Source organism: Sparus aurata, chromosome 6 (genome assembly GCF_900880675.1).
Source record: "Sparus aurata chromosome 6, fSpaAur1.1, whole genome shotgun sequence".
NCBI lineage: Eukaryota > Metazoa > Chordata > Actinopteri > Spariformes > Sparidae > Sparus > Sparus aurata.
Genome location: NC_044192.1, coordinates 35,006,664 through 35,032,886, shown reverse-complemented (window position 1 = coordinate 35,032,886; position 26,223 = coordinate 35,006,664). Strand labels below are relative to the sequence as shown.

At 40.6% G+C, this 26,223-nt stretch overlaps 1 protein-coding gene across 2 annotated transcripts; it reads left to right on the top strand.

The window, feature by feature from the left end:
• Positions 1-106: 106 nt before the first annotated feature.
• cass4 (Cas scaffold protein family member 4) lies at positions 107-22,178 on the top strand. 2 transcript variants are annotated; one of them, XM_030421018.1, is made up of 7 exons: positions 107-899; positions 17,259-17,675; positions 18,339-18,422; positions 18,529-18,645; positions 19,220-20,512; positions 20,640-20,723; positions 21,241-22,178. In XM_030421018.1, exons 1-7 carry the CDS (start codon positions 897-899, stop codon positions 21,643-21,645), a joined length of 2,403 nt encoding a protein of 800 aa, XP_030276878.1. In that variant the 5' UTR covers positions 107-896; the 3' UTR covers positions 21,646-22,178. The 2 variants fall into 2 exon arrangements, with proteins under 2 accessions (XP_030276878.1, XP_030276879.1); XM_030421019.1 differs by lacking the exon at positions 107-899 and adding an exon at positions 919-1,298.
• Positions 22,179-26,223: the final 4,045 nt, after the last annotated feature.

The window sequence follows — 26,223 nt, the reverse complement described above, 5'->3', positions numbered from 1 at the left end:
GCATGCCTCTTCTATGAATTTGACGGTGAAAAGTCCCCCTCAGGGTTCATAACCACAGCTATATTAAGACCACAGTTGTCACAGCAAATAAGTGAACATTGTAGATATGAGCTTGCTTTTTTTGGTATTTATTTTTGGCTGTGGCTTCATTCATAAAGACAGGAAATCCAAACTTCAAATGCAGGCTTATTTTGCTGTTGGTAGAACATTCTAATCTTAAAATACCTTATATTAAGTGACATCCTTAACAAAAAACAGAAGAAGAATACAGAAAATCTTCTCAAAGTGCCGGATTTCCTTCTCTACTCTGTCCTGCCCCTCAGACTGGAAGGACACCCTGGCCCATCAATCCTCTACATTACCCAACCCCCAACCCAACTCTCCCAGACACTGCTGTCTGTGTTGTCCAGACAACATCGAGTAAAGCCATAAGAATTTTTGCTTCTGCCCCAGTGTCTCATAAAGCTGTCGCACTGGAGAATGTGTCCAATTTATAAGAAAAGAGGAAGGAAAATAAAACCCGACAACAAAAATCCCCTCAGTTATTTAGAAAAGTAAACTACTGAATTGCGTACTTCTGCTTTATCAGGAAGATGGAGGGGGGAGAACATAAGGCTGAGTGGAGGAAAAAAACAGTGGTGGGGTGGAGCAGCTAAGGAAAGGAGGGAGTCTCTTTGGCCAATGGGGCTGCAGCACAGCAGCTCTGTCACTGACGTGGAGCTTAGTTTCCCCACCCTGGGTGTAAAACAGTCTGGTTCTCAGTGACAGCTCAGACAATATGCTTGAGATACACACAGAAGAAGCAAATACCCAAGAGTTTGCACACACACGCATGATTGAGATGGTTCACTGAAAGCTAACCCCTGGTGGACACTGAATACAACTGCTGAACAAAAATGGTGAGTACTGACATGGCTACACTACTACTGACTTTAAAATTACAAACTTCATCTAACTTCCGTTGTTACTCATTCAACTTTAGCTTTGCATGAGTTAAAATCTCAGTTTTGACTATACACTGTGAGATCTTTTGTATCTACTCTGATGTGATGTGCACTGTTGCTCATCCAGAGGAATGTCCCTGTAGACCACCTGCTTGGCTTTCACTTTAACTTGCGGTGTCAGTTACCGCCTATTTCTACACACAGCCCCTCTAACCTGCTCTCCTGTAGGCTGTAACCTGAGAGGGCCTACCCTGACAGAGCTGAGAGTGAAACTTTGAGCCTCATTAACACACAAGCCTTTAGGAGTGAGATTATCATCTCAGACTGCTCAGAAACAGATAATTGGGACATTAGGTAGGCATGTAAGTTTTTGCATTTTGTACTTTGTGAATCTGTGCATCCCTACTATTGTTGGTTTATTTTAAACTAATTTATTCATTTCAGAACCTAGTAATATTTCACTTTAACATCAGCTCTCAGCATTCAAACAGCTGATCACCACAGTTTTTGTCTCATCTCTAAAATCTTAAGCACAATTGCTGCTATGCTCTCTGTACTTGTTGGGGTGATCTACTTGTGGGTTATGCTTTAGACAGGGTGCACAGCAACCCTTTTAGACCTAAATAGGGGTTTAACGTATAACGTCCACAAATCAATTTGGGATCTCAGGGCTCCTGGCACCATGGATATGACAGACAAGCTATATGGAGCCATTTTATGTTTGGTTTTTTTTGTTGTTGTTGTGGTTATTTATTAGATTTTAAAACAAGTCCCAATCGACTTAAGTTGTTCAAGAGAAGGCTGCAACACTGTTTTGCTGTGAAACTCCAGAAATGTTTTTTGGATTACAAAACTTCGCCTGACTATACTTCCTTATGAGGGTGAATAGATAATGATTCAATTCGAATTTTTGAGTGAACTTGTCCCTTAAAGTCAGTTGCATTCATGTTTATTCGCTCAAAAGTACATAATACCTGCACAGCACCTGTAACACTGAATTTTTCTCTGAGATTGAGGGGGTTGTGTTTTCCATCCGACTGCTTTTCAAAGCTGTTGTAATCAGTATTTTATATTAATGATTTATAAAATGACTGTGCAATATCAAAGGTGTCAGTCATAGTCACAACCTCCCAGAGAATCTTTAGAACATTTTATGACCCACAATGTTAATATTTTGGTTCAGTGTCAAAGCTCTCCTCAGCATTGTTTCCAGCCACAGCAATATAAAGTGGGTTTAAGAGAGCCTTGATTCACTGCTTTCAGTGAATCGGGGCTCTACTGAACCCACTATAATATACCTGCCCAGTACTAAAAAGCAGATAATGTTTGCAACTAGCTGTTCAAGAATTAGAGTACTTGGCAGCTAAGAGCCAGTTGGTGAAACCAAACCAGAACTATAAGAAGTAAAAAGTGTTAATTGGACTCACATTCAACAGGTGGACATGAACATGATGCCAAATCAATGCTCATAGTTACTCATTGACAAGCACTTCCAACTGAGCAATGTGATTGGTCAATTAGACATTTATATTTGGATCACATCAGCATGAGTACACACTGAGCTAGTCACTTAAATATTACTCCACTATCTCCATGACATGCCATTACAAACGTCGGTGATGCTTACAGAAGTCGGTGGATGCGCCTTGTACCCGGCAAAATCACTGTGCTGTCATTAATGAAAGGAAAGCACACATTCTAAACACTTTGCTAACATGTTAGCAGTGGCGGTTCTAGACCAGTTTTAATAGGGGGGCCAGGTTGGGGCTGGCTTTTTTGTAAAGGGACACATACAACCTGGAAAAAAAGATAAATCCCTCATTCAGACAAAACAGTGTTTACAATTTCAGCAATTTTGATTGGGTAGTAAACTGCTGAGACACTTTATTTCTGCCTTTCCCTTCAGAACAAAATCATTGCAAGAAATCTGTCATTGTGTTATTAATGCAGAATCTCTGTCAGGGGGGGCACAGGGGGGTCCAGACTCAGAGTCACGGGGGCACTGGCCCCTGATGCCCCCACCCTTGAACTGCCCCTGCATGTTATCAACATCATCATATGAAATATGTCAGTTTTGTATTTACAGCCATTTGTCGTGACAAACTAATGCATCTGTCAGTTAATATGACAGTGAGTATCAAACTGCATATCCCATAAAGCCTGTTGCTTTCCATTGCAACGACAATATTGATGCTTTATACATGGCGTTTGGTGCTGTAAAGCAACATTTTGTTGTGATTTTAGAGATACTGTGTGGAATCTCTTCATAAAAGAAACACATCTATGTTTTTGTTCAGTGTTTCTCACTGTGTATCAATGTAATCAACAAAATAGTTTATCAATTTTTGAAACCCTATTAAACCCACCTTTTCCACATCCATGTTTGCTAGCTAGCAGTTCTCTCCTTAATTTGAGCGTGAACATTCAATATCGATCTTAGAGACAAGAAAATCTTAACTTCAGGCGTCCACTTGTTCGTCTTCTCATGGTTTTCATCTGGTTGCTAGAGGTGTATGAATCGTGACTCATTCGAATCTTTAACCCGGGTCATTAAAATAACCTGTGAGTTGCGAGTCTCTAGTATCAGTAACTCGAATCACTTGAGTCCTATTATAATCAAATCTAAAATGATAAATTATGTCTTGCAGAGCCGTACACATACTAGCAAGCTCGTAGCCCACTAACCCTGGGCTTGCTACATGCTACGAGCTACTAGCTATGAGTTTGCTACGAGCTACTAGCTACTGGCATCGAGGCTCGCGAGCTACGAGTCGGCTGTGTTTCCGGCATTGAGGCTCGCGAGCTAAGAGTCGGCTTTGTTTCCGGCATTGCGGCTCGCGAGCAACGAGTCAGCTGTGTTTCCGGCATCGAGGCTCGTCAGCTACAAGTTGGCTGTGTTTCCGGCATCGAGGCTCACAAGCTAGCCCGCAAGCCAATGCGGGAAACACTCGTAGCTAGTAGCTTGTAGCAAGCTCGTAGCTAGTTGCTCGTAGCACACTGCTGGAAACACAGCCGACTTGCACTAGCTTGCGAGCCTCAATGCTCGAAACGCCCGCGACTCAGTCAGAGCAGGATAGCGCAAACAGCCATTCTGAATGAGTAGCGGACGAGCGAGTGAAGTCTCTTCCTTGAGTCTGTGTGAAAAGCATATCCCTGTCATAGTACAACAGAAGCCATTCTTCCACTTCTGAAATAACATGTTACACAATGTTCTGCAGGTAGCCTAGGCTACTGTAGGTTTGGTGTATAGATGTAGCATAATAAGATGAAATTAGGTCGATCGATCTTTGCAAAATAAAATAATTCATATATAAATATTATATAAATATTAGGTAGTATATTGTAAGTAGGCTATTTTTATCTCTATTTGGGAACTTTATCCATCTACACCGTTCCTACCTCAGTACTCTAGCATTTATTTGTTTTATTTTGTTTCATTTTTGTATATCTTTTATTTTTCCAATCATGTATTTAATGTTTTATTGCATTGTGTTTTTTACTACTTTAGTGGTTAAGAGACAATGGGATAGGACTGAGTTTCCATGGTGATAAGACAATACTGACTCAAGTGACTCGCACAACCCGGTTCAATTTAGTGAGTGACTCATAATGACTCGAATCCTTAAAAGGAACCGTATTTACCAGCTCTACTGGTTGCTTGATTGTCATTATGTGTCATCAGTTGTCTTCAGTGTATTTTCAGTCACTTTGCTATGATTCACAGGAATCCACTCATCAAGATATTGATCCATAGTACCAATGGGAGTCACAATTCCTCTGGGTTCCTCTAAGTCCCATTAGTTTTCTTACAAATGTGACCCTGTTACACACCATTGACAGCAGTGTACACGTTCATAGGAAATGTCCCCCATTACTTTCACATTATTATCATCTTGTCAATAAGAATGTAATCGTCTTCAAATGTTAAATATAGCATCTTTTAATTTCTGTGTCTGCGCAGTGAGAAAGATGAAACAATGATCTGCACTTAAACTATACGAATGGGTCAAAGTTAAGTAATAAAATCTTAACCACCCAACATGTTCTTAAACACTGTAACTGTCTCAGCTTCAAGTAAATCAGCAAAGTGACCTTGGTGAGCATATTCACAGTGACAAAAGGCAGAAGAAGAGACAGAGGAAGTGTGAATATAAATAAAACCAGAGTGTGGGGGGTGAGATAAGTTCCTGCCACTAACCACTGAGCCTGCGGTCTACTTTTTATATGCTGTTGCTCACATTGTCCAGTCTGTCATCCACTGTGACGGCAACAATTCTGTCCTGTAGATGATTGAAACTACTCACTGCAGTGCATCTTAAACTATCTCCTCTCATTATTTTGTTAGGCATGGTTTCAGAAGTTAGACTTGTTATTTAACACAAACAGGTCATCTGGCAGCCATTATACATTGCAATGAAGCTGAATCAGCTTATTTGTCGGTCGTCTCTGGTACTTCTCTAAAAAACGTCACAAAAAAGTTGAACCAGTAGTCTGATCTCTTACACTGTTAAAAGTCTGTAGGGGCGTGGTTACATTATTGGTCTAAATTGTACTATACTGAAACCTGTAACTTCCATCAGCTTGCTAGTATACAAAATGTAATTGAATACATGAGTTATAGTACTCGCAAAATTTCAATATGTGTTTGTTTGTAAAATAAAAATTACTCCTCTAGGTTGAGCAGATGTCCCAAAAATTCAGGAAAATTATGAATTATGAGCAGCTGTCCTTAATTTGGAATCCTTAACTGTTTGTCTTGAAAAATTAGGCAAAGTTTTTTTTAAATTATAGCCAGATAAAACTTATCAACATCTGTTTGGTGTTGGAATGTTGGGAATTGTTCCAGCCTTCCATTCGGATTGCAAGGCAATAGCTTACTTGAATTATCGTCTTTTGTAGTTTTGATCAGCCATGTACTGTAGTAACACAAATTGGTTACACAACAACAACAACTCACAACAGCAATGGTGTTGTTAAAGTACAGTGTTTGCAGGAGGAAATTACACCTAGCTTGTCACTTGACTTCATTGCCTTTCCTGTCACTTGCTATGATTCTCATGGATCATAGCAAGTTCTTCTCAAGTCAAAGAGACTCATAAAAACTGCCAGTTCAATTATTTTAACATTTAACAGTATATAAACAGATCATAAACACATCAGAGTGAAGCAAATCTTAATATCTACATCCCAAAAAGACCACCTTCAAAAGGATTCTTTTCTAGTTTGGTAACATATGAGGTCCATTTACCTATTCGTTAGTCTTGTATTTTTAAAAGAAGATAATAAGTCTACATGGACTGTTGATAATCCACTAAAAAGGTCCTAGGGAGTTTTCATCGGTTGTGTGTGGTTTTGTATGAGACTTTGTCATAGTTCTCACCAGTTCCCATACAGGAAATGCCAGGCCAGCTATAAGCGAGTCAGTGTCACTGCTGTCTCCACAACCTCCTCTTGGAATTGCTTGTGTTGGAGAGAGGGTTGACAAAGGTGATTTTCCATGCAGCACATCTGAGGATAATTTAGGAAGATAAAACTGATTGACCAGGAGCAAATTCCTCACGTCAGAAAATAATTTACTAGAACACCAAATCTCTCTGTGCTTTTCCCTCTGTTTGTCTGCCTGTGCCTTTCTCTCCTCCTTGTCTCTCCCCCTGCCCCTGTCTTTGTATCTAAGATACTGTGGGAAAGTCTTATATGCTATATTTACATGCTTACTTCCTGTCCAATTATAAGAAAAGAGAGTATCTTAACTATGTGCTCATCCTGAACACCCTGCCGCTGCAACTCTGTCTAGATTTTAGCAAACTTTTTAGTCACGTATGACAGATTTGTCCAGCGCCACCGTGGGTGTTGTGCTGGACCTGGCATGTGTCTGTGAAATGGATGAGGTGCTGACCTGACCCCACGGTCATGTCCAGACTGGGCAAAAGGTCAGAATGAACCAAGAGTGTGTCGTTCCCACACTGGCAACCACTTCCTGGACTGGATCCTGCTCTAGTGACTCTCCGGGACATGATGTTGTTATGTTGACTCAGTAATCTCAGTGTCTTTACAGGTGCTCCTTGGTCTTATGGGGAAAAGTTTGCATGACCCAACAGTGGCACTCTTTCATAACCGGGGATTTCCTTTCTTTAGTGCTCCTAAAACATACTTCATTAATTACATCAATGGCTGCAGTATATTAACCTAATTAGGTTAGCTATACAGTATACTATACAATGTTACCTGAACTCATGAGCAATTTTGATAATTAGTCCTTTAAAGTTCCCGGGAGTCCAAAATTGATGTTGAAGTGTGTTGCTATATATCTCAGTTATTCACTAGTAGCAGGTCTAATAATATGATTTTTAATGGTAATTTTGAGTTTGTAACTTCCTTGGAAACGCTAAAAATTGTTGATGATTCTTATTCCACTGGGCATATACTAACTTTTCGTCCAATAAATGCTCTCTTAATTTTTGTGAAGCTGTCATGGATGTCTGTATAAAAAGCACATTGCCGGACCAGAGTGTTTCTGAGGGCAAGGCCACACAGATCTCTGCACATGCGGCCTATGAGAATGATGGAGGCAAGTTGCGGTATTGAGATGCTTTATGGAGTTTCCTGATGGACATCTTTGTTAATGAGGTGTAGCTGCTGTTTGGTAGTTTGCTCAGTTAGCTGTGCAGCTAGATGAGCGGTCATATTTGCTGATTCAGTCCCAGCTGGCGTTAGCCAAACAACCAAGACTACTTTGGTATTGTAGATGTCAAACTGGCCTCTGTCTTCTTGGAGGCTATGTTGTACTGTCCCAATCCAGCTGTGTTAAATACTGGGAGCTGCCAGTCCGCAGAGTCTGCAGTGGACTTCTACCTCTGTTGGCCGTGTCATGAGAACACTAAAGCTCAACAATGTAGCTTTTGTAGAACATACAAATAACATATTCTTTTTAGTTAGTTAAAGCATTAAGCATCACCCCATAATGTTCACTTGTGGCTGCTGTTCAGCAGAGCTGATATAATTTAGCTTTCTGCAGCATGGTGGCGGAGTGGTTAGTATTGCTGCCTCACAGCAAGAAGGTCCTCGGTTGGAATTACACAAGGTCAGAGCTTTTCTGTACAGCGTTTACATGTTCTCCCAATGCTTGCTTGGGTGTCCTTTCAGGTACTCTGGTTTACCCCACCATCATAACATGCATACTAGGTTTTCCAGTCAGTGCCCTAACCAAGGCAGTGGCTTAGATCTGGAGTTAATCCCTGAGCTTGTGCGTTACCCACCTCTCCCTTGGGATGGGTTAAATGCAGCGTACCAGTTTGCACCATGTTGTACATATATGTGTCCTAAACAAAGATTATTTTAATTTTCTGTATATATTGTCAAATCAATCTTAGCTTTTTTCTTTTTAACACTGTAAAATGTGTTTAAATAATAACAATATTAATATGATAATAATAACAATAATAATAATAATAATAACTTCATGTATAGAGCACCTGTAGATATTGGGCTTGTGGGCTCGCTATGAGTAAAAAATAGAATTGTTTTCTTTCTGACTTCTGACAGAAACATTGTGTCATGAAAACAATAATCCACTCCACATCAGAACTTAAATTGATAGCTGAGATGGGCTGAAGGGGCTGAAGTACATTACTTCACTTGGTGAGACTTGTTGCCTGAACAGAAGCTCCTATCTGTGACTTTTAAAGGCATTTCTTGCGTGTGTGAAATGCTGTGTGTGAAAACGTGTTGTGTTGGGCAGGCCAATGTTAATTTGTGAACAGGATGGAGTGGAGAGACGGGAGGCAAGGGAGTGGCAGAGACAGCTGTGCAGTTAAAGTGCTGAAGGCCGGCTGTCAGAGGGGCTGATCTGCACAAGCAGGCGTATGCAGGAATCCAAAAGAGTCACAGCTGAATATTACTTTGTTGCTGTCCTCAGTGATCAGCATGAGGAAATCAGTGACCTGAATTCTGACAGTTTTACATGTTGAGTCATGGTTTGACAACAATGGGCATGGTTAAAAGAAAGACCCCACCACAGATTATCAGGTTGCATGATAGGCTGCAGTTAAAATGGCATTTCTTACCCACTGCAGTTACAGAAACTGAAATTCTTCAGGCTTTTTACAGACATACACGTTATCATGACCTGAATGGATAAAATACCCTTACACAAGCAGAGCTTGCTAATGTCATTTTAGAATAGTTTACACTTATGAAGTACAACAACATACACTGATCAACCACAACATTAAAACCTTTATGTGACCAAAATAGCTCTGTACTTGGTCCACAACAGTGTTTGGATGGGTGGTGCATGTAAAGTGGCGTACACATGAATGCCAGGACCCAGAAATGCCAGGAACATTGCATTTCCCAACGAGAAGATCACTGATATTCACATCAACTATCAGTGGTTTTATTGTTGAGAATGATGAAAGTAGTGCTAATAGGCTTGCCGATTGTCATCTGACCCTATGTTTTTTGCTTGCATGTCTGTGGCATGACCCAGAGGATTAGGCAGGCAGTTTACTGAGGAATAGTGTGTGTGTGTGTGTGTGTGTGTGTGTGTGTGTGTGTGTGTGTGTGCGCTGCAGTCAGTGTGCTCCACAGGCCTGCATCCCAACAGGTGCTGAGTGTGCTGGGCTCTGATGGTGAATGAGCTCTTTGTTCCAGAGGATTCACCCTCAGAGAGAGAGCAGTGTTGTCATCCCAACAGCAGCTCACGGTCCACCTCTATGTGTACTAAAACAAAAATACAATGTACGTACTCAGCTCTGGCTCTGTAAATGAGAAACAACAAAGTACTTCTTACCGAGCCACACAACACTCTTCCAGCCATTCAGCACCAGAAACACCAGTTGCAATTCAACCTCTGCCCCTTCGTCTGCTCCTGCCAGCTACTCTCACTCTCTCTCTTCAACACCTTTGTAACTCCATATTATAGTGAATCATTGGAGATATTACAGTGTAATTTCACTTAACGTATTGTAACCATATTTCTCCACTGGTCTACTAGCCCAGTTACTAGTGTTGTTGGCTTGGCAATATACGTCCATGAATTTGAGGGTATAGTTTCTGTGTCTTTTGTTTGGCTCTTGAGTCCTTATCAACAGACTCTCTTTGTCTTTCAACATAAGTAATGAAAATCGAATAACTGACTGATAATACTGCAGATCTTTTTCTTGCAGTAGAGTATTTATAGTATCATTGGTACTGGAATTGTACTTAGCTAAAGCGAATACAAGGAACTTTGATGTTGTTTTGATACTGGCAGGGCCTGCTGACAAAAGATGCTGATGGGGAAACAAAAAAAGCTTGTTTATGTGTTTTACCACCAGACTACAGAGCAGCTGCTTTCCTCAGGCTGCAAGACTCCTCAATTCATCCTCAGAGCTACTGTCACAAGAAATAGTTTCACGACTTATCCAACCTGGATCACTCAGAGTCTGGCTATTTTTGTGTTGCTATTACAGTTGCCCAGTCAGTCTTCCCACTAATGGTCTTGTTTGCATATGTAGGTTATACAAAGCCATCCATATTAAACTAAGACTGTTTCCTAACCGGTTAAAGGTTCCCTGTAATGTAGTTGAGAAAAATCTATTTTATCACCAATGTTAACCATGTAGTATTTTAGCATGCTAACTTATGCTAACTATTACTTAACACACCACACAACTGCACCACACAACTGAAGTCAATGGGAATGCCATTAGTTTTGCAGGTGTTTGATCATAGGACATAGTGTTGGAAATGAGAGATTCCCCAAATGTATGATATCCTGTGGAAAACATGGATGTCTGCAGTCATTGAGCCATTAAGATTAACATCTAGAAACAAGGAATGTACAGAATATTGTGCTAATCCATCCATTAAATGTACAGATATTACAGTGTGAACAAACTGACCAACAGATGAAATGACATTCCTAGAGCTGTTCTGCTTACATAGATAAATTATTTAATGTCAAGGTATTTTATGATTAAAAAAACATGAAAATATGAATAATATAGCAAACACAATCACATACAATAATAAATAATGCCCCCAAATTGGTATATAATGTTTTATTTATGTACAGTATGTTAAATTCAAGACAATAAACATATGTAACCATCATTGGTAACTTATAAGAAGAAAGAAGAGGCATCTTTATATTTCACATAGAATCATACTCAATATAACATACTTATACCTGTTCTCTGCATTTCACCCATCCCTTATGGGTTGTATTGTCATGTTTCCAATTTATGAAGTTCATTTTTGTAGACAACATATATAGACAACAATATTTAAAAAATGATTTTTTCACAAGATACCCAACATTCCCCTTTTTTCCCCTATAACCTCTTAAGTAGCTTTGAGGTAGGAAAAATCATCCTATTCATGTCTGACAGTACTCCATATTATTTGTGTGACAGCAAATGACCAGCACAAGCTGCACACTGACATTTTGATGCTTTCCTGATATTGAAATTGCATTTACACGTTAGGGTTCTTAATTGTATGATGCCGATAAAAATCAAAATCTAAGAGATGAGACATAAAAGAGTGCGGAAGTCAAAAGCCCTAACCCTAACAGTGCTACAGCTGAGCAGAAACTGGGTCTTCAATTTCTTCCAAATTTGGGCCAGAGTCCTTGTAGAATGGACAATATTTAGCTGCACAGCACGATTCACAATGACTGACCCACACACGATTTAGCTTACATTTTTTTAAGTCATCTAAACATCCACATTTCTCTTGAGAATTTCAATAATATGAGATAAGTGTGAAAACACCCTGTTCTTTGTAGCCACAAGCTGCTGCCTGTGAATTGAGTTATGCCGAGTGGTTTTGGTTTAGAGGCAGATGCCATGCAGATTGTCTCTCATAATGACAAGTGTGCAGAACAGGAGCAACCACAGCAAATAAGTAAAGGGTCTATGTCTAATGCCTAATGTGATTTAGATTTGTCACATACAATAAAGAGCATGGAGGTGGCAAAGTCAGTGGCAGTGAAGAATGCCTCAACACAAGACAGTGACTTCTCAGGAAATCCTGCAAAGGACAAGAGTGCATAGTAATCAGTGACCATTCTTGGTTGAAGTACAAATCTCATTTAAAACATGTAGAGTGAGGAAATGAGGATGAATTTGCATTGTTCAATCTATTTTTTTAGATTTTTAACTTGCAAGAGGAAGCTTTGTAGAAATGTGTTTTCCTTTGACCTCTCTGTAGGAAACAGAAATAGGAACTGAAAATAGAGAAAAAAGATGTCATTCAAAATACAAAGAGCTCTGCTTAGATTTATGTTGCTGTACAATCACTAAGAATAAAAGAAAGAGTAACTTTGCAACAACTAGTTCTGTTAATTATGATTCATAAAATTACTTGTGAATCTCACGACAACTCAGATGTGCAACTTGAGACATTTTGCAAGTGGAAATGTTGTCATTTGGCCTACAGCAGCAAAATAAGAAATGCATTGCATGCAGGAACTGTAGAACGAATGGCACTGCAAATCAAAGCAAGATTCAAGTACTTTAATGTGGAAACTGCAAGTTACACAATAGAATGGGGCTGCCAAAAGCTGGGCCTGTGGACAGTGTTGGGAATAACAGCGTTACAGTTAAACTGCAAAGCTGTTTTACTTTATTATTTTTAGCTTGGTGAGGGAGGGACGGGACAACCACATAAGTGATGGTGATTGGCTCTCTAATGTAGAGTGAGAGTTCGTAAGCCAATCAGAGGCAGTGTTCAGTTTACACACAAACCACACACGCACACAGCAGCCTCGCTCACACTAACTAGCAGAGGTCAGCAGCAGCAATGGCGAGCCCGGAGGGAAAATTAACGTTTTCAAAGTGGAAGTACAGACACTACTTTAATCCATTTTGTCTACGTCCGTTGTAAGCATCTCTAATCTAATGAATCATCTCTCAACGGCACACGCTTCTACAAAACTAGTGGCCAAAAACACCGTTGTTGACAGGGTTGATGATGACAGCAGGCCAGAGGCCTGTACTGCGAAGGGGGCTCAACATAGCCAGGCTTTGTGCTCATGATGCAGCTCAACAAAGCCCCAAGTCCCCAATCAGAGTTAAATGGTACTGCGACGGTGGTTATCAACTTAATTTGTCAAGTCCGGTTTTCTGCTTTGTGCTCTGCGCGCGTTCACATAAAAGGGGGCGTTTGACGTCATATTCTTCTACTTCCATGCGAAAATGGATCGATCCCGGGCCACATATTTTACTCAGTATGAGCAGATTCTTATTATGCAAGGCTATGAAGAATTCAAAGAAACCATCACGGCAAAAAGTAACACTGTCGCCGCCAATAGAGCGAGGGAGGGCTGCTGGCAGAAAATTGCTGACCGTGTAAATGCGTAAGTTAACAATGATAAATATTATGATCAATATTATATTAAGCCCTTAGTGTTTTAATTTCTGAAAGCTCAACATTGTGCAACTTTTACATATCAACCCTCATCCATTTAAAAAATAAATAAACTGAAGCAACAACTATCTTTTTTCATTTTTGAATGATGTCTATATTGTTTTCACATTTTACTGATCTCAGTTATAGAATGTGCATGTGTGTTTTATTGAAAGCGAGGCTGAGTGTGCGTAGGCTGTAAATGTTCAGTGTTTTTTTTTCTGTATCACTGTGTCGGGATGAACAAGCAAATGTAGCTACTGTCCCTGTACAATGACAATAAAGACCTTTTTGACAGTGAAAATAGCTCAAGCCTGTAAGATTTGTGTATGGGCATACACTGCCCTACAACGGGTGAAACATTGATCAGTTCATCAGTTTATTCATGGCCACATCAAAGAAATAATTAACTTTACTCATTATCTGTGACAAATAAATACTAGGTTCGCCTAATTCAGGGATTCACAAAGTGAGCTGCCACCAGGGGGTGCGCGAGATGAAAAATTTAATGGTGGTCTGGTGTAAAAATATTACACAGTGTCTGTGCGTTCAGACCGAAAGCGCACAAAGAGGAAAATCCGCCTTGTCCACCTTGTCCACTCCACCTAAGTCGCTTAGTCACCCTGTTCGTTCCACCACGCAACTACTGCTGTAGCACAGCCCATCCATTTACCGACATCGTTGATCACAGATAGTTACTTCTTGAACAGTAACTTGATAACGCACACACACGCATACACACACACACACACAGCCACTGGAGAGAACTGCTATTGCAGGGGTGGATTGGCCATCGGGAGTACCGGGATTTTTCCCGTTGGGCCGATGGACGGCCATTTTTTATTTTATTTTTATTCATTTATTTATTTAGGCTATTTATTTATTTATTTATTTATTTATTTCTGCTGCACCTAGACGTTTCTCTGTCGACCCCAAGAGAGTGAGAGATTGGTGAAAAAATCAAACTGAGCATCAGCGTCTGTCCGAGGAGGACAGCAACAGGCTACCTGCTGGAGGCAAGAGATAAACATGCGGGGATGGGTGATCAGCAAACGGGCACGCCACGAGAGAGTGTCCTGCATGATGATCAGGGCGAAACAAATGTACGCCACCGTGAGTGACAGCAGAGATGAGGAGTTTGCAGCGAGCGTTGGTTGGCTGAATCATTTCCTCCGCCACAACAACTTCACTTGCAGAGAGATGCCAGAGAATTCGCCGAGAAGCTGGCGAAGTTTGTGACATTTTCATCCCGGGTTTTGAGAGGAAGGAATTAAACGCCTGTCACAAATTGCCACCTGGTCCCAAATAAACGCCCCGGCTATTATTTGGTAATTTACGGTATGATAACTCTCCCGACCTGACCGAGGGACGACAGCAGAACGAGACATCCCCATTGGTTATCGCATGGCTTTTCCCCCTTTTCCACCTAGACGCGTCACAGCTCATTACATAAAGTTGGAGGATTTACATTTTTTTTTTTCCTCCCACCTCCGCCTTTTCCATCTTTCCCTCCTTGTCCGCCTGGCTCCCATCCATCGCATTAATATGGTACAAACACCTGGGTACATGTGTGCAGTCCACAGCACCAATGATCCCTGGGGAATCCTAGTTACATAGCCTATATTATAGGCTATATTAGATTCCATTATGCATGCAAGTAGGCTTAATAGCCTACTGATTATGTAGAGGGGTATGAAAGTAGGCCTACATTACCGGATATTTTATAGAATCCTTCCTTAACAAGCATTGTGCTCAAATGACTTGAGAACACTACAAACATATTCAGCTTCTCAATAAGAGCAAGAACCACTTTGCGGATGGCGCAACACGCAGTCTTCTTGCTCAGATTTTCTGCATCACCAACTGAATGCAAGTAGGTTCCCGTGGCAAAAAAACTAAGGGCTACACAAACAGTTTGCCCGACAGTGAGCGCACAGCTTCTTTCGAGTGGCATTCCTGACACTCGGCTCAAAAAGTGAGCAAATGTACCGTATTCCCTCGGCTGAAAATCTATATCGCTCACAGAGAATTTCATCAGGAAATGCCAGCGTATCAGCGCGATCTTGAAGACGCCGCTCACGTCGTAGTGCTGCCCGAATTATTCTTGCTCCCAGGTCCACCGGGTTCTCAATGAATGGTGACGCCATCTCCAAATGAGTTACACAGTGAAACAGTGCGGCGCTTTTATAGCCGATTTTAAGCTGAAACTCTGAACATAACCTGGTCAGGACCAGGTTATGAGCTAAGCATAAGTTACCATGGTGATTTAGCCGGGTTAAAAGAGAGCCACCTTTGTAGTACAGGGAAGCCTGACTTTAGACTCAACATACCTCGCTAACCCACTAAACTGGCTGCAGTACACCCCTCTGGTGTGGCTAACGTGAGCCCCGCTTACAAAGAAGGACACGGAGCTGTCCAAGCAGCTACAGCTGGATTTTTCTGCTCCAGCTTCACAAAATCTTGACACAAACTGAACTGAATGCAATGATAGGCAGGTATGTTGTTGAGAACATGCTCCTGTTATCAATAGCTGAGCCATACTCCTTCAGAGCACTCACTGGCAAAAATATCGGGGATAACAGGTGCCGGTGTTATGCCGAGAAGTGCCTGCATGGCGGGATCTGCATGCCCCTCGAAGCATGAGGGGGATGCAGTATTCGGCAGAGCAGGTTTTGAACTTGCCAAGATATGCATCCCTGGCTGCTTAAGACAGACACACTGCTACATGTATGGAGTCCATGTTCATATAAATAAACACTGTTATGAGGTTAGAGAAATTGTAATTAAGAGTGTTTATTCATATGAACATGGACTCCATACATAAAGCAGTGTGTCTGTCATAAATAGCCAGGGATGCATATCTTGGCAAGTTCAAAACCAGCTCTGCCGAATACTGCATTCCCCTCATGCTGCGAGCGGCATGCAGATCCCGGCATGCAGGCACTTCTCGGCATAACACCGGTCCGCCAAGCAGAAAGACATTTTCTAAGTAGGCTACATGGATGCCGAGTAGCTAAAATGAATGCCGAGCTCAAAAGGGGGAATAATTAAAAGTAACGCAATAGTTACTTTTCCTGGTAACTAGTTACTTTTATAGTGGAGTAATTACGTTACTAACTCAGGTACTTTTTGGAAGAAGTAACTAGTAGCCTAACTATAACTAATTACTTTTTTAAAGTAACGTGCCCAACACTGCCTGTGGACCATTATTTCACCATAATGTTCCATTTTCTTTATGATGTAAAATTGCTCTTTCACTTTGTAGGATCATTAATTATGTATTATGTTACATTATCTGAGCAGGGCAGGCAGAGGGACACAGAAATTCACTGTTAAAGGAGAACTTCTTTTTTAACTAATATCCCTGTTGATCGAGGTTACCGAGTGCTGTCAGTAGGAAAAATAACGTTAATTTTTTTGCACAATATTGACCAGATACCAGGACGGCAGCTAAAGCTAACCTATAGGAGCAGGCATCCTTAAGTTTCACTTTCGGTTATGTCTGCCCCCATAGGTTCGCTTTAGCTGCCGTTCTGATACTCGGTAAATATTGTGCCAAATGTTCTCGTTATTTTTCCTAATGACAGCACTCGGTAACCTCGATCAACAGGGATATGGGTTAAAAACGGCCGAAGTTCTCCTTTAAGGGAACTTGGGCTCCAAGTACCATTTTCCATCTTAACTATACAATTCAATACGAGGTGGTGGCTTTTTGGCCTGAGTTTAGCTCCTCCAAGGGAAAAAGTTTGGGGACCTCTGGTATATAAAATTAATGAGGTAACTGTTGAATATGAAACGTCTTTTAGTAATCTATATGTGTCTCAAGTATCTCATATTTTTCATTTAAAATTAGCCACGCTACCTGCCTCCAGATGCTTTACCTCTTAATCCTAATCCCCTTTTCTCTGCTCTTTATTTTAGAACAAGTTTGCAAAGGCTCTGTATGACAACACTGCAGAGTGTGCAGATGAGCTGGCCTTCAGAAAAGGGGATATCATCACAGTGATGGATCAGAACGTGGCTGGCACAAGTGGATGGTGGATGTGTTCTCTTTATGGACGGCAAGGCTTGGCCCCTGCAAACAGACTGCAGCTTTTACCACAAAAAACTGGACCCATTGTAGGCTCCTTAAGCTATGTCTCAGAAAAACCCACATTAATTGATGATAAAAATGATAGCAGTGCCCAAAGTATCTATCAGATCCCAAGTGTTCCCCGAGCTTCCAGCAGTCAAGCTTATGAATGCATGGACATAATCTACAAGGTTCCGTCCACTCCTCTATCAGCTTCAAAAAGCCCAGTCCCATCAGCACTTAAGCACAGCACAGAAGGACCTGAGGTAAACAGTTTTTACTACCGTTACTGAATTAATGTAGGGAATAGCAAAAAAGACATACAACCATTTACATTTAATAGAAGTTAGTCTTCCTATTAGTCAGAGGTCAGTCATATTCTTGGGAAGGTTTGCCCTCATTATTAGAGAGGTACACAGTTGCAGAAATGCAACGCTGTGAAACCCCTGCTGGCAAAAGAGCTTACAGATGGGGACAAAGAGCCTCTCCATGGGGACAGGCATGCAGCACCAGAGTCTTTATTGGACTGTAAAAGACAAACAGACTTCAGACACTTTTAACTGCAAACAGCAGCCCATGCCGCCAGGGACCCCAAAAAGACAGAAGTGTCTGTCTGGGTGCCGGTGTAGTAGAAGGTGGGATGAAATATACCCACATGTTCACCATTTCCTCTCCTGCTCCAGGGGAGTTCCCATCTGCAGTAGCCACCTAATATTCAATAAGCAGCATGGTTTCTATTATAGAGCTGCGTTAATTGGCAAAGTGCATGCATAAAGGGGTTCTCTGGTACTCTCAGTGAGCTTCAGAGCAGACATTGTCCCCATAAAAGTGTTGAAGTAGAGGTCAGTTGGGTATAGGCAGCTTTGATCACAGCAGTGCAAGTGTTAACAATCAAGATCAGTTTTACAGCCTGTCTGTCCTGTCTGCAGCCTTCATTCTCAAGCATGGCGTCCAGTCCAAAAGGGGAGGTTTACGATGTCCCAAGCCAAGCAAGAAGGGCTTCTCTTTTCACTGTGAGCTCCTGATAATATACACAACAACATGCATCAAAAGTAATGATAGTCTGCCACTTGGGTGGGTCTGATGTCTTTACTGTTAACTGTGATGTTCTATTTGCAGGTTCCAACTACTCCAAGACACAAGCCACGAAAATACTCACTCCTTCCAAATTCTGAGCTGGAGAAAAGATGTGACTCTCTGGAGAGTTTAAGGTGTAGCAGTCCAGGAGACTCTTATGTAAGTTTCAGGCATTTTGAGGGATTAATGAAGCAAGGAAGCTATGATGTTCTCACAAATATAGTCATTTTGTTTTATTTATTTGTTACAAATTCTTCACGTCTGCTTAAATTCAGTATGAAATAAACCGGTTCATATAATATGATGTCTGACTATGATTAAAGGTAAAAGTAAATGGCCACACTCAAAGGTGCTGTTTAAGTCCTGCTGTCTTATCCTCTACTTGGCTGCATTACACTGCCTCTCTCCAAGAAATTGCCATCATTGCTTTATAGTCTTGCAGTAATAAACAGCCAAATGGAGATAGCCGCAAACTGGTGTGAACTACCATTCTACATGCTGAGTCAGTGGCAAAAGTGAGTTTTTGCAGTGCAAGACACACTGAAAAAACTAGCATCACAGATGCTCACCAAAGCCTGACATCGGCCAATGGCCAACTGTCATCATGGTATGTCAGAGCCCTGAGAGGAACCAACAAGTACTTATTACTTAATTTGAAGCATATAGAAGCACTTACTTTCCACCACTTCATCCCTAAAGGCTTTTTTTTCTACATCTTTGTTCTTGTTCACAGGTGTATGCAGTTCCACCACCTTTGCCCCTGGACCCAAACTATGACATACCTGTTCCCTCTGCCACAGAGGCCCAACAGAAAATCTTCAGTGAATACAGCACCCTTCTCAACCCCAACAAGCCTGAGTGGATTTATGATGTTCCAGTGGGTCCTGAGAAACAAAGTCCACCCAAAGGCCCCTATGCTACCATGCCCTCCAAAGCTGTTTGTAGGCAGCTTTATGACACTCTTCCAGCACATGCTTGGCCTATTCAAAGAGGCAGTCCAACTGCCTCCTTATATGATGTACCAAAATCCAATTGTTTTGATTTTCCAAGTCCACCCAAAGTGTTGCCAATAGTCCCAATTTATGACAAGCCACCTACACAGAGGCTTCCAGAAGAGTTAGGTTATGCAGTTCCACCTCAGGAAGAAACCCCCAACCAAGCTCACAGTGATCCCCCTACAGATCATATACCTCTTGAGTGCAGGGGCGAATCAAGCAACACTCATGAACTCAAAAGGGTGCGTCTTCAGAGAATGAGAAACTTCCTGGCCTGTACATCTCTCCATGATCTTCAAGGAAGTGGGGAATCACTGGTGCATGATGATGAAGAGCGCAGTAGAACCTTACGTCTCTCTGCAGCAGACAGTCAAAGGATCAGCACGGCCTCCAGCTCCTCCACCAGCTCCTGTGACTCTCTGGCTCTGAGCTCCTCTTCCCCTGAGCCTCTGCGGGAAGTGACACTCAGCCAGGAGGAGGCCTGCCGCAGACTTCTGGACCTGCAGGAGTCCATTTGCAGGGCTGTTCCATGTCTCATGGACTTTGTCAGCAGTCACTGGAGGAGCAAAGTGCATCTGGAGAAACACCTGAAAGAGATCAAAGAAGCAGCACAGGAGATTACACGTTCTCTGACATTCTTCCTGAACTTTGCCCTTGACATTAAGGGCAATGCCTGTCGTTTGACCGATGCCAACCTTCAGACAAGGCTCTATAAACAGTTGTCTATTGTAGAAGACTCAGGTGTGATCCTACAACAAACAGTAAGTGCTCTGAACATGGCTGGCTGGCCTCTCAACACACTCTGTCAGGACCTGGGGCAGGTCCAGACACCTGACCAACTGGAGCGCTTCGTTATGGTGGCACGCACTGTTCCAGAGGATGTCAAGCGCCTGGTGTCTATCATCAACGCCAATGGCAAGCTTCTTTTCAGAGCCCCGCAGAAAGATCCAGAACCTATTAACACTACAGGTCTGCCAAGTGAACAAGGAGGGGGCTTAGTGGATGATGAAAATGACTATGTAGAGTTACAGGTAAAAGCTTCCAATCTCCTATGATAAATAATACAGGTACTATGGTAACTGAATGATGAGCAATTAACCAAGAAAAATCCAAAGCAGTTTGACCAATGCATTATTTATCACATTGTCTTTTCCTCAGACTAAGATTGACTTTGAAAAGCAGCAGAAGGAAGTGCAGAAGGAACCAAAACAAAATGTCACACCAATCTCTAACAAGGCACAGGTGAGTGTCTGAACCAGGAACCAAAAACACACCTCTACTTCTAAAAACAAAATATTTTTTATTTATTTCCTTATAAGGTCATTTTTGCTCATCTCTCCGCTCAATGACCAATGGTCTGGTGATATTGAGATAATTAAATTTTCTCAACATCAGCTTAGTACAACCATTTTTCTCACTGATTAATTTATTTCGATCTTAACTGTTTCTTATTTTCATAATGTTTTAGCTTCATTACTTTCACTGTAATCATGACAAAATACTTTCATGTTCAACACAATACAGTTGGCAGAGCTCTTATAGTTTCTGAACTACAAGGACTATGTATAATATCCTTTATACTTGCAGATCGTGTACGGCAGGAGTGTATGAATCTCAAATTTTCTGACACTATAAACAGTGTAGCTATCCAGGATTTAAAACTTTCCATATAGTCATAAAAAGAAAGAAAACACTGTAGTCCAGAAGACAAGATAAGTGGCTATCTTCACCTTCTTTATTCCATGTATCCATTACTCAGGCTGGCAACACTGAGTCTGGCAGTGGCACAGAAGAACATCGACCATCCGCCCTATCTGAGCATTGCCGACTTTACTTTGGTGCTCTCCAGAAGGCCATTGGGGGATTTGTGGAAAGTCTCCGAGATGGCCAGCCACCAGAAAAATTCATCTCGCAAAGTAAGCTGGTAATCATGGTAGGCCAGAGACTGGTGGACACCATGTGCAGGGAGGCACAACGTGGAGGTTCCAGCCAGAGCCTTCTGTGCAAGAGCAACCACCTGTGTGCTCTCCTGAAGCAGCTGGCTGTGGCCACAAAAAGGGCAGCATTGCACTTCCCAGATAATAACGCTCTGCATGAGGCTCAAGAGTTTGCAAAAGAACTGGCCCAAAGAGCACAACATTTTCGAATATCTCTTGACCTCTGAGTGAGCACATATCAAGAATATTCATTTGTTTATGCAGCAAAAGACACTGGTGTATTCATCAGTCATAAATTGGTTTATTTTTTCAGTCATTTCCTATTTTGCCATGTTCAGGCTCCACTAGCCAAAAAGATCATTGCTTGAGAAGTTGAGAATGTTGTTATCACAATGAAGATTGTTAATAATGGATGAGCAGAAAATACAAAGTTGCATTTGTACTAAAGCCTTTAACAGTTCAGAAATAAATTGCACAGGATACTGTACTCAAGCTAATTTGAAAATGTAATTTTAGATATAAAGTAAAAGATATAATTTGTTTTTATAATTTTATATTCACCAAATACTATTTGTTATGTGGATGTTTATGTATTTTATTACTTTATTGAGTAAGATGTATACGCTCCAGGGTAGTAGTTTGATAGTCTACTTTTTGTGAATATGTAATATATATGTTTGCATTCCCAAACTTTTCTAGACAAAAGACAACAACACTTGTTGATTTTTATTGATATTAAAATTGGAAAATCAGAACTCTCTATTTTGTCTAATTATTATCTATTGAAAGTATACATATCAAGACACCAATAATGACCTTTGTAGAAAGGATATTCATTTACCCGCTGATGACACCAGTTTACTAGTCATGAATGCTACTCAGCTTATGGAACATGTTGTGGTTATGCTATCTTGGCAGCTCAGCTTGATCTTCAAGTCTAAATAGTAATACATAAAAAAAATAAAATTATAAATAGAAACTTGTAGAAAGCTTGCATTACAACCTGGAGGTATGGAGTTGAAAAGATGTGGGTATTTAGCCAACCACTGACTGTAGAAACAGCAATGCCACCCATAGGTTTCTGAAGAGTCAGAATGAAACTCATATTAGGTATGTATCCACCTTCGCCATCTGGGCAGTACCTGACTGCACATACTCACTCCTTCCAAATTCTGAGCTGGAGTAAAGATTTGACTCTCTGGAGAGTTTAATGTGTAGCAATCTAGGAGACTCTTATGTAAGAATCAGGCATTTTGAGGGATTAATGAAGCAAGGAAGCTATGATTTTCTCACAAATACAGTCATTTTGTCACATTTATTGTTTACAAATTCTGCTTAAGATTCAGTATGAAATGAACCAGTTCATATAATATGATGTCCGACTATGATTAAAGGCAAAAGTGAATGGCCACACTCAAAGGTGCTGTTTAAGTCCTACAGTCTTAGCCTCTAGTTGGCTGTATTACACTGCCTCTCTCGAAGAAATTGCCATCATTGCTTTATAGTCTTGCAGTAATAAACAACCAAATGGAGATAGCGGCGCACACTTAAGACAGTCTCTTCTCTATGCATTCATGGTGCGCATTCTACATGCTGAGTCAGTGGCAAAAGTGAGTTTTTGCAGTGACACACTGAAAAAACTAGCACCACAGAAATTTGTGTGTTTCCTTATAAGGTCATTTTTGCTCGTCTCTCCACTCGAGCATTCGTCTGGTGATATCAAGATAATTCAACTTTCTCAACATCAGATTTTGATCTTAACTGTTTCTTATTTTCATCATGTTTTAGCTTCATTACTTTCACTGTAATCGCGACAAAATAATTACATGTTCAACACAATACAGTTAGCAGAGCTATTTAAAAATGGGCAGAGAGGTTGAATGTGGGTGGAGCTACAGCGGGCCTAGTTGGATAAATGAGACAAGTTACAAAGTAACGCGTTACTGTGTTACTTTGTCACTTTGTAACGCGTTACTGTAACACCCAACACTGGTCATTACAGAACAGGAACCCCTATGATGGTGGAGTGTCAGTGTTTTGGCTAAAGGGGGGTACACACTACAGGATAATCGGGGCAATTTTTGTCCTGATTTCCCCCTTACGATCAAAGCGAGCAAAGGCCCGATAATCTGATGTTTGCAAAGGACATCGTGTCTGATTTTCCTGTGGTGTGGAGTGCTGTGTGTCTCCTCTCTCTATATATATACATATATATACATATATATATATATATATATATATATATATGTATATATATATATATATATATATATATATATATATACACATACATATATATACACATACATATATATATATATATATATACACATATATATATATATATACCAGGGGTCGCGTTAACCGAATATTTTCCGTCATTGACCGTTTTTTTAAAACGGTGACAGAAAAATCTGAGGGCCATCTGTCATTTTGACAGCTTGCAATTCACACCCCTGACCACTTGGTGGCGAAGAGCATATTACAGTAATTGGCTCTTGTAGAAGAAGAAAAGAAGAAAAGAAGAAAAGAAGAAGAATGTCACGGCAGTTGAGTGTCAGAAGTTTCTTTAAAAAGCCCAAAAACGATGTTGATAAAAGAGGTGAAAAAAGAGGGATAGATGCAGATGAAGATGACGGACAAACTCAGCCCTTGGCCTCGGCGGAGCGAGGAAGCGGCAGCAAGGAGGTTAGGCGGGAGTACAGGAGCGAGAGTTCTCCTGGCTGAGGAGGGAGGATGGAAAAATGTTCTGCGACATATGTAAAAAAGCGAATATGAGCAACGGATTTGTCCGAGGATGCACGAACATGCAGAAATCAGCATTAACTGACCACAAAAGTAGCCACAGCCACCTTGAGGCTTCGAGGGTGCTCAACCAGAGTGTGGCTATGATTAAGCATGTGGAAAAATCACAGGTTGCCTGCAACGAGGCATTAAAAAAAATATACATATATATGTATATATACATATATACGTATATATACATATATACATACATATGTATATATATATATATATGTATATATATATATATATATATATATATATATATATATATATATATACATATATATACACATATATATATATATATATGTGTATGTGTGTGTGTGTATATGTGTATATATATATATATATATGCAGTGTTGGGAAGATTACTTTGGAAATGTAGTTGGTTACAATTACAAGTTACCCTGTTGAAAATGTAATAGTAGTGTACTATAGTGTACTATTTCAATTACTTTCTCAAAGTAATGTAACTAATTACATTTAATTACATTATGATTACTTTTCTTAATTTTGAATGAAATCTCTCAACTGCTAACCATTTTCACATTTTAAGACCTATAGTGTGCAAACCTTTCAGTTCAAAGGTTTAACCATATATTATGAGTCTGACCTTTGGCCTGTACTGCGAAGGAGGCTCACTTCCTCACTAAATGGAGCGACAGCGGGCTGATTTCAGCCAAGAGGAGCAGGTTGTTTTAATGGAGAGAGTATGAGCGATACAAAAAAGCCTGATCACAGCCTGAAGCAACAGTGTTGCTGCAAATATGACAAGAGGAGGCTGATTTTAATTTCTGACAGCTCTACATTGAGCTGCTTTTAAATATGAAGCTTTAGAGCAACAACAACTGTTGTTTTAAACAGTTTTATATTGTTTTCATATATTTCACTGATCGCAATTATAAAATGCCAGTGTGTGTTTTATTGAAAGCGAGGCTGGTGTGTGTATGAAAATAGGTTACAGTGGGTTTTTTAGGTGCTGTAGCTACAAGCAAATCTCATGTTGTCTCTGTACAAAGACCTTTTTAAATGTGAGAAAACAGAGTAGACTACTCAAGATTTGCGTTTGGGCAACACGCGGAACAATTAATATATTCATGGCCACATTAAGTTAAATTATCTGTCCTGCTGCGAGCGCACAACTTCTTTCAGTGGTGACTGACTGTATATAAAAGTAAATAGGCTATAGCCTAATAAATGACCTCCTGAGGCGAGTCGGATCAACAGCTGAGCAGCGTATCCCCTCAGCTGAACATCTGTAGGCGGAGACGCTCAGAGAGAAAGTAAACAGCAGCGGATCAGCGCGATCTCTCCCTCCGTACAAATGCTCCGTTCTGATCCAGCTCCACTGGACTTTCAAAGTAAAGGTCACGCCACCTGTAAATGAGTTAAATAGTGAAACAGCGGCGCTTTTCTAGCCGATTTTATGATTAAACTCTGAACAGAACCTTTTCGGGACCAGGTTATGAGCTAAGCATAAGTTACCATGGTGATGTAGTCGGGCTAAAAGAGAGCCACCTTTGTAATACAGGGAAGCCTGGCTTCTGTCTGTATGAAGTGTTTTTTGTATTTCCAGCCCAGGAACATCTTGTGCGCCGCCGACACTGTTGCTGCTGAGTCTGACTGCCGCCGTACGGTTTGTCGGTTGAGTTGAATGGCACATGACCAGAGAGAGCCAATCACAAGTGATAGTTTTGGAAGGAGGATGTTGATATGAAAAAAACTAAAAACAAACATGAATCCAGGGGGGCGAAAAACTATTTGATCAATCCGAGCTTTTGCGCCGATTTTTCAAATGTAACTTAAGTTGTAATCATTGATATTTCCAAAAGCAACTGTAATTTAATTACATATTTTCTCCCAGTAATGTAACGGATTACAATTACGTAAATTTTGTAATTAAATTACGTAACGTCGTTACATGTAATTCGTTACTCCCCAACACTGTATATATGTATATATATATATATATATATATATATATATATATATATATATATACACATACATACATACAT